This window comes from Athene noctua, chromosome 3 (assembly GCF_965140245.1).
Source record: "Athene noctua chromosome 3, bAthNoc1.hap1.1, whole genome shotgun sequence".
Taxonomy (NCBI): domain Eukaryota; kingdom Metazoa; phylum Chordata; class Aves; order Strigiformes; family Strigidae; genus Athene; species Athene noctua.
In genome coordinates, this window is record NC_134039.1 from 34357026 (window position 1) to 34367166 (window position 10141).

A 10141-nucleotide genomic window follows, 5' to 3' on the forward strand; every position below is an offset into this window, starting at 1 on the left:
CTGCCCTCCAAGGCTTCCACCTGGCTCTTGGCTCATCCTGTTGTTCTTTTCCCTCCTGCCTGCAGTGCTGCAGAGTGATGGCCACAGTAACAGCTTCTCATGCCACCTTTGCTCTGTCAACAGAACAGGCTGGGGCATTTGTAATGATCAGAATGCATGGATAGGACAGAGGTGGGTTATCCAGGACACAGCTGCAAGCTTCGCTCACCTCAGACAGCTTCTGATGTCACCTCTCCCGAAAGGTGAGGGGAGCGGCAGGAAACTTAATTGTTCAGCAGTTGTTTAAAACAAAAGCCAACAAAAATCCCCCCCAAACCCCTTTTTAAAATATAACTGTTCAAATTACTCTTTCCTCAAAGTCTACGTATACTGTCAATACCAGTGGTCACATTTCAAGTACATTCCTCTCATGGCTATTCACTGAAACAACCAAAAATAAAACTCACTTATCTCTTTTCAGTATAGGCAATCTCAGACATTTTGAGATGTGTTTAATGTCCATTCAACTGCATGCAGGACTTAGAGTAATGTTAATTTTACCAAAAAAAATTAAAATCCTTATTTCTTCTCACTATGTATTAGTGTCACACCAGTACAAGCATTCAATATTTTTATTGTCTCAAGCATCGAGGTTTTCTGCAATACAAATACAATGAAGCTATCAGTAAAATATGTTAACATAATGAAAAGTCAATGAACATATTATTTCATAGTACTGGGCTTGTAAAACTTTATTTTTAAACTCTGCAAATTTTTTTTTCCCAACCCACTTAAATACAGGAAAGCTAAAACACAATCCTAACTGACAGGTTGTAGTTCAAAGAGTTCCATTCTGAGTAAAACAATGGAATAACAATGTATCCAACAATGCTACCTATATATCAAATTTCTCTTCACAGATATTGTGTCCATGTTCTTCATAATCTTCTCTAGTTACTACCATGTCTTCAAAATCATCATTTTCAGAAATGAGCTTCCCACCTTCCCAAGAATAAGTAATAGGGCTGAAAAATGAACAGTTATTGTTACTCATCTGTACGTTCATTTCAAATAGAAGTATGCAGTGATGATTTCCAATACTTTTATTTAGCCATACCTATTTAAAAGATACATTTTTGATTGTTAAATCAAACCATCCAGTGCCAAAGTTTGAAATTTTAGCAGGGATAACTGACTTTGATTTTTATATAAAGCAAGTGCCTCTCTGGGGGCAGGTGTGAAGAGGGCAGGAAGTGGCTATGTCTTTATATTTACTTTGCACAGATAATTATTCTTTAATATTTCAAAATACTCTTTAATAATACTTTTTAAAAGTGAAGATTTTTTTGTACTTTCAAGATATACTTGTTTTGTCTCAACTGTATATTCTCTGCAAAGATGTTACCCCTTCCAAATCCCTGAAGTGGCTATAATGACATGGCAGTTCAGACGCTGAAAATCCTTCTACGTAAAAGACTAAACTCTAATCTTGCATACTTATGTATCTACTTAATGACAACACAGCCTTATTTACCTGTTTACGATAAAAAACCTGATCCTGAAAACACTTACTTATATGCTTAACTTTATTAGCCAAAGTACAGGGCAAGCAGGTGGTCTCAAACTTACTTGGTTTGTCTGAAAAATACACTGATTTAAAACATTCTTCCTGTACAGCTTTGGTTAACTTAATACTTAAATTAAATTCTTTACTCTATCTTTTTAATCAGCAAAAGAAATCCTACTTTATAGTTTGCTCTGCTAGGACAAAGCTTGTTTTGTACAGTTCAGAACTTACTTTTCAGGAAGAACAACAGAAACATCATAATCAGTTGGAGTAAGACATCGAACTTCAGAATAAACCCTATCTCTGAAGCCTGGAAAAAGGGTGTTTCCTCCAGTCAGAACTATGTTCTTGAAGAAATGAGGCTGCATTTCTGTAAAATAAGGAAGTAAATCTGTAGTTAAGAGACTGAATATATATTTAAAGGTATTTTTCTCAATTTTGTTATGAATTGGAACAGAAGAAATATGCATAGACGAATTTTATGATTATCTAACAATCATGAGTTAAACAGTTTCATAGAGAAATACAAAAGCGTGATCAATCACCCTCTTTTCCTTTTGATTTTTAGAATTTGGCATTGATAACTAGTGGTTTTTTATACTGTCTATTAAATTTCATGTTTGTCAACACAATTCCCCTTTCAAAAGGGATTTTAAATGCTACAATTTTTTTAACAGTACAAAATAATAGCCTCAATGCTGCCATACTTATGTGGTATCATAAAACCTATGAAATTCTTCTTTGTAGTAAGAACATTATTTACACATACATCATTTATAAAATGAAAGTTTCAGTATTACTTCTGACAAGCACAGCAGTCAGAAAGGTTTTATACTTTGATGCTTAAATTACTGAGTTTGGTCAGTTTCATTTTTATCGTCTTCCAGTGAAGAAAGATACTTCAACACACAGGTAAAACTAAATTCAAGTATGTTCCATCATCAGTGTCAAAGACAGGTAGGTCATGTTAGAAAAGGATGTTAAGAAGAATGAAATCTACAGCAATTAACTGAAACAAGAGTAGAAACCAATCAATGAATCACCACAAAACTGTGTTTGCTTAACAATCTTGTAGACAACCAGTTCTTGAATATATGACATACACCAGAAGACAGCAGAGTTCACAACAACTTAGTAACTGGCATATTGAGTGTACTAACTTCTTAAGACACTTTGGATGCTTAAAAAAACCCAAACTAAAACAAACAGAAAAAAAACCCAAACCAACACAACACCCTACACACACTTTTCAAAATACTTCGAGGTTATACCTTCAGGTAAATTCTGAATAGAGTAAACAATGGCTTCAGGAATTCCCATCTCTTGAATACCAATATCCGAAGGATGGAAGAGTATTTCTGGAACTGCAAATCTTTCATTTGTTAGACGAAGTATTTGTTCACCAGTCTTGTATTTTCCACTTAACACCATCTCTTCCCTTGGCTAAATTAAAGACATGAATAGTAGCCACTGCTTAAGAAAAGAAACTACATCCTAGAGTATTCAGCTCATCTTTTTCATGTACTGCAGAATAGGCAGTATATTCTATGTTAAGTTGTATTATCAACAAATCTTTTAAGAATACTACATACTCTGGTATTAAATCTGAAATTACTTTCCTCTTATTTTGCTTTAGGCAAAACTGCAGATATACATGAGAGTGGCCTTAAAATAATGGGTCTCCTTTTGAAACTATGTCAAATTCAGTAAATGAGATAAATTGTTTAATTGTCTTCACTGATATGAAGACTCTTAAGGCTCATCTACAACATGACTTTGAACCTTCTACCTATTAGGGTATTTAAATTCAGAGAGACTTACAAAAAAAGTATCAAAGCAAAGAAAACATTTTGCAACAACTTTAAAAAAACCCCAACAATAATGATATGGATAGGTAGTATGACAGAGCACAAGCATAGAAAGCTACAAGTATTAAATAACAGAACACAAAATGCTATGCTGGAAAAATATTTAAATCTCAACTTCCTAAGGAAAACTTTAATGCATAGCATAGAAAGAAGTTACAATACAGCATTAGAAAGAAGAAAGTCCTTTTAACCTCTCTACTAGACTTGCGCAGGGGAATAGTCCAAAAAATACTTCAAAAACCATACTATCATTACCTTACAAAATCCTTTTTTGATTGTGCTGAAGTCTGGCAAAACATAATCTACCATTACAGTATTTTCCTCTCCTTTCAATCTGAAAGAGAAGAATGTAAAATACAACAGAATAAAGACTAAGTCTGAATCCCAAATATTTTATACTGACAAGACTTCATATGACTTAAATGGAAAGTTCTCTGATTAACAGTATAGTTTTATTTGTTTGTACCAACAGATTATTCAGAAGTACCAACTTTTACATTTAGTACCATTGTAAACATACTTGGCAATGTCCATGTCCTTGTAAAAGTCTTGAGAAACATAACACACATCTTCTTTCACTTGATTAATTACATGTGTTTCATCCATAACATGTAGCTGCCTGTGAAAAACAAAAACCAAAACCACATAAGTTTAAGAATAATTAAGTCTTAGCATTACCTGTCCAGTTTTTCACTGGAGATGAGCAACCACAGTTTTCAAATCACAGAAAGTTATTGTCTCAGTATCTTAAAACTTGTATTCAATTTACAAAAGGATTCCTGGCCTGCTGGACTTCAGTATTTTCCTATTTCACAGTTCAATAAATACAAACATCTACTTGCATTTGCCTAATGTCTTCATATCAAGTATAGCCACAATCCTGCAATTAGCTCTACTAGCAAAGACCTTTACCTAGATAAAGTTCAAAGGTAAAGGTTCCTAATGAAAAGTTGATCCTACTGAATTTTATTTGTGGTATTGATAGAATCAGCAAACTGACTGATGATCTACTGAGACATCTCACTGAAACCTCTCAGAAAACATGCAAGGACTTCAGTAACTTGTGAACACACAGGTAACCTGAACAACTTCAAAAGTGCTGGCACTTTAAAAACAGCCTAATTCTTCAAAGAGCTTAAGCTCACCTTAATTCATCTTGAGCTTAAGATCAAGATCGCAGCTAGCAGATTATAACCGATAAAAATTCCCTTCTCCTTTAAACAGCACTTAATCTAAAATTCACAGAACCAGTAACAATATCCCCACAAACTTCTAGCTCATTTCATATCAGGTCTCAAGATGATGATCAGCATGCTTTACCTGTAAGAGATTATCTCCTTCAGATGGTTGGTTAAGAGTTTTCCTCCAACATTAATCCTACAGAAAAGGAGTAACACAAGGAATTCTGTCATTATTAACTTCAGGCATAGCAAACAATTCTTCTAGAAAATATATACAGCAGTTTACCTGATGATTGCCTCTTTCTTCTTTTTACTTCTACAATAAGGTACGATGTGTGTAAAAGAGTATCCACTGTCCACAATGATACAGCATAGCTCAGATGGATTATCCCGGAAATACCTGTGTGCACTAAGAGCTCCAGCTGCAATATAGAAAATGTCATTCAATTTTTATATGAATATACACTTTTAGAATCTACATTGATACAAAAGTATACTTGCTTCATATTTAAATGCCTTTGACAGACTTTCAAAACCTCATTACATAATACTACAGCAAACACATGAGTTAATTTTTACAGCGGATAAAATTAAGTATTGTATATGACTCCTTTTATTCTTTTTCAATAATTCGAGTCCATATTCAGTTTCCTCTCCTAAAGTCCAAACAGACTGATCACACCATAATTTATCAAGCCTATCTGGAGTATCCTATGTCCAGCTACCTTTCAGAAGAGTTGTGATGTTATTTACATATTCCCTGTTAGACACAATACATATCATGATTGTAATACTGCATTTTATTTGCTAATAAAACCAAACAAAAACCCAACCCCTGAAAAAAAGGAAAGCTATCAGAGACTTCATGCAAATTTTTGATACACTTTCTCAAATGCTATCCTGTTTCAAAATCCATCTGTTACCCCTATCATCCTGATCCACAAATCTCCTTGAACTATATACCATGACATTCTTAAGAATATAACTGGAATTTCTAAAAAAAAAAAAAAAAAAAAAAAAAAAAAAAAGTTTAAACCAGTTAAGAGTACATATAGGAGCATATTACTCAAGAGCCAGGAATGAAACTAAGTCATTTCTTCACTATCTTTATACATGCATGTGTATGCATATGCATGTAGGCATGCTTATTTATTTGTTTATTTATTTACAAGGTTAACCTTCAAAATGTATAAATGCAAACTAGGAGACAGACTCACCATTTACTCTAAGAACTGCTTGAAATTGATATTCTTCAAATAGAATTTCATTCATGGATTCTTGTATTGAACTGAAGTTAAAATAGGGTTCGGTAATAATAATATTGGTATCTACAAAATCTACCTATGAAAAACAGATTAAGAATGTTATTACACAAAACTTAGAAATTCATACTGCATTACCATATTTTCTAGCAGTTGAAGATCATGTAAATTTGAAGACGTGGTTACCACTTGCCCTATTTGCAGAAGCTAGGCTTCAAAAGTTTTAAGTTTTTTAAAGACTTCATGAGCAGTCATACAACTTTATCAAATTAATGAGTAAAAACATAATAGAAGGGAACACCTTCATATATATTATGCTTCTGTTATGATCCTTACAAATTGTAATCCAACATTTTAAAGAGATACCCATAAAGGAACACTATAATACTGAGGTAAAATACTTTACACTAATCCTGTCAACTACAGAAAGGTAAGTCTCTGCAACAGTTCAGCATTTGCATCACAAAATTACTTATCTAACAACCAAAGATGAAGTCCTGCACAAAGCAGAATCAATAATAAAATTCCCAGAGACCTCTAATGAGGCTAGCAAAAGATCCTGGACTTTCTGCATTTACTGATAACTAAAATCCCTCAGAGGGTTACTTCAATCATAACTCGATATGGCCCTAAACATATTACCAGCTGTATCTCTCTATAGTCTTCACTCATGACAAAGAATTAAAAACAAGTTCTCTTCGAAACCATGACTAAATTGAATCTAGTTCCAAAACTAAAATGAAAGCTAAGTATCAAAAGCCAGCACTGTGTAGTTTTGTGTACGGAGACTAAGATAATTTGAGGCATTACTTTCACTCTCAGTACCATTCTGCCTCCTAGATGTTACAAAACCCAAAAACTTTCAGAGTATATAATATTTTTTTTAAAGAAAAAAATAAAAGGGAAGCCTTACTACACTTCTTGTGCTAAATCCAGTTCATGCAATAAATAAGAAAAATTAAGTATGAGGTATTTTTATTTCATACATTCAACTTACTCATAGGTAGAAAATACTTAGCCAAAGATGGTTACTCAATGTATATGTCTTCTGGCCTACTGACTGAGCTCACCACTCTTTTACATCTAAAGTTTCTTTATCTCTAAACCACACTGTATCTGTCTATAATTAATTTTTACTAACTTGAACTTAGTTATATTGATGTGAATTTCTTAACATATGTGAACTGGACTCACTATGAATACACATAAAACTTTAAATGTTTCTTAAATTCCTACACTAGAGCTAGAAGTAAAAATTTTCTTCAGTTTGCAAAAAACCAAATCCCCGTGATTTCTAATTAAAGGCACTTTCAAATAAACAGTAAGCTCACCAGTTCTATTTTCTGTATTTATGTTAATTCCATTAGTCAGTATTTAACCTATACAAAATCTGTAATTAAAAAAAGGCTCTTACTTGATACATTTCTTTTCCAAAAAGATAATCCCAAACCTGTCTCTGGACATCCCAGTTTACCAAGTAACCCTGTAGGAATTCAGAAAAAAAATAACACTGTTTAGAAAATAAAATCATACTTAAAAAAAATACTACACATCATAAAATGTCAAATGATTGATAAACTGGTAATATAAAGAAATCTGAGAGTAAAAATGTCTAAATTCACATTTCTATGCCAAGAAGTAAATGTTACATAGGATAAAGAATGTTACAAATATTCCCCATCGATGTTAATTATTACACTATAAAACCAATGTAAATTGTGTTTCCTGTATACATTATTCTCTTTTGACAAAAACCTGTCAGTCTGACCTCTGTGCCAGGGAAGGTTATGGAGCTGATCATCCTGAGTGCCATCACATGGCATCTACAGGACAAACAGGTGATCAGGCCCAGTCAGCATGGGTTTATGAAAGCTTCACTAACCCAACCTCCTTCTATGACAAGGTGACCTGCTTACTGGATGAGGGAAAGGCTGTGCATGTTGTTTATCTAGACTTTAGTAAAGCCTTTGATACCGTTTCCATTTCCCACAGCATTCTCCTGGAGAAACTGGTTGCACGAGTTGTGGTGAACAGAGTTAAATCCAGTTGGCGGCCGGTCATGAGTGGTGTCCCCCAGGGCTCAGTACTGAGGCCAGCTCTGTTCCTTATCTTTATCAATGATCTGACCGAGGGGATGGAGCACACTCTCACATGATGGACCACACCAAACTAGGTGGGAGTGTTGATCTGCTCGAGGGTAGGGAGGCTCTGCAGAGAGACCTGGACAGGCTGGAGCCATGGGCTGAGGCCAACTGGAGGAGTTTCAATAAGGCCAAATGCCGGGGGCTGCCCTTGGGCCACAACAACCCCCAGCAGCGCTACAGGCTTGGGGAGGAGTGGCTGGAGAGCTGCCAGAGAGGGACCTGGGGGGGTTGATTGACAGCCAGCTGAACAGGAGCCAGCAGTGTGCCCAGGGGGCCAAGAAATCAATGGCATCCTGGCTTGTGTCAGCAATAGCGTGGCCAGCAGGGACAGGGAAGGGATCTGACCCCTGTTCTCAGCACTGGTGAGGCTGCACCTCGATTCCTGTGTTCAGTTTTGGGCCCCTCACTACAAAAATACATTGAGGTGCTTAAGTGTGTCCAAAAAAGAAGAACAACACTGGTGAAGGGTCCAGAGAACAAGCTTTACAAGGAGCAGCTCAGGGAACTGTGGTCGTTTAGCCTGGAGAAAAGGAGGCTGAGGGGAGACAACTACCTGAAAGGACATTATAGTCAGGTGGGTGTTGGTCTCTCCTCCCATAGCAAGTGTTAGAAGAAGAGGAAATGGCCTCAAGTTGCACCAGGGGAGGTTTAGATTGAGTATTAGGAAAAATTTCTTCACCAAAATAGCTGTTAAGCATTGGAACAGGCTGCCCAGGGAAGTAGTTGAGTCACCATCCCCGGACGTATTTAAAAGATGTGTAGATATGGCACTTAGAACATGTGTACGGCTGGACTCGATAATCCTACAGGTCTTTTCCAACCTAAATGATTCTATGATTGTTAAACTTCAGACTGCTGCACTTGATTTTTGCACGACACTATATATAACCTTGCGGTTGGGGCATATTGTATGAAAACTATTCCTTAAAACACCAATTCACATTCGGCTATAATGTTAAACTCAGGTTATCTTACTTACTTTCTGAAAAGGGAGAATATAAAAAAGACCAGAGGGATCTTTAATTTCGTCCAGTTGATTTGCCGTAAAGGTTTTCAAGCGTGCAGTCTTTGATCTGAACTGACAGTTGGGAATAACGCTGGAAAAGATTGGGAAGCCTCCTGTTCATCATGACATGAGACACATTCATTGTCTTTACATTACTTTCATAAATAGAATACTTTTAATAATATTTTTGCTGCTGTGATTTGGTTTTAATTCATTTATTGGACCCCGTTACAAGGGAAATCTCTCAGTTCTGACACCGCCGGTGCAGATGAGGCACCGTTTGGAAAAACAAACCCAAACCAACCCTGCACACCGCACTGAGCTGCCACCACCCCCCGCCGCCAGCACAGCGCCGGGGGCAGCCCCGCGCCCAGGCACCGCCGCCCCCGCGCCTGAACGCCGGTGCTGGGCGCTGCGGGACGGTGCCACGGTCCCGCCGGGAAGGGTGGCGCGCGCCGCAGGGGCGGGGCCCGGCGCCCGCCGCAGGGGCGTGGCCAAGCGGCCGGGCCTCTCCGCGGAGGGCGCAGGCGCGCTGGCGGCCCGCTTGCCGGTGAGGGGCTGAGGGAGAGGAGGGGCGGCCTCCCGTGCGCCCAGGCACCGGCGGGGAAGCGGCTGAAGGGCGGGGGAGCGGCTGAAGGACGGGCGCGCAGTGAGGGTGCCGGCGAAGCGATAAGCCCGCTCGTCCCGCCTCCTCCCGGGCCCTCACCTGACGTTCGCGTGGCTGTAGCCGATCTTGGCGTTGTAGGCGCCGTTATCCAGCACCAGCGTCGCCATGTTCCCCACGGCGCCACGGCCGCCGCCGTCCCAGTATTGATCCGCCACCGCCGTGGATCTCTATGGTTACCATAGAGTGGAGGAGCAGCGCGCGCGCGCGTTGCCTGATGGGACGCAGGAGTGCCGCGGGAACCGCCTCCGGCAGCGTACCCGCCTCTGGCGCGAGCCGCTCACGTGATGCGGGTGACGCTCGGGAGGATGCGGCGCTATTGGCCGGCTGCGACCCGGAAGCTCTCGCCGAAGAGACGGGCGGGGGCGCGGAGTCACCTGGTCGAGAGCCAGCGGCGGTGCCGCTCCCTGTGGCCCCGGTGCGCCTGCGCGGACAGCCGCGCCCCGCCCCGCCCCGCCCCGGCCGAGCAC

The 10141-nt window shown here is 38.9% G+C and overlaps 1 protein-coding gene across 1 annotated transcript; it reads right to left on the reverse strand.

Annotated features, from left to right (window-relative positions):
- Window positions 1–515: 515 nt before the first annotated feature.
- On the reverse strand, window positions 516–9925 carry ACTR6 (actin related protein 6). The gene is made up of 11 exons (XM_074901470.1): window positions 9714–9925; window positions 8981–9098; window positions 7272–7340; window positions 5813–5936; window positions 4882–5017; window positions 4735–4791; window positions 3935–4033; window positions 3670–3748; window positions 2818–2989; window positions 1778–1916; window positions 516–1004 (listed from the first exon to the last, which is right to left on the reverse strand). Exons 1-11 carry the CDS (start codon window positions 9779–9781, stop codon window positions 875–877), a joined length of 1191 nt encoding a protein of 396 aa, XP_074757571.1. The 5' UTR covers window positions 9782–9925; the 3' UTR covers window positions 516–874.
- Between the last annotated feature and the right edge of the window lie 216 nt (window positions 9926–10141).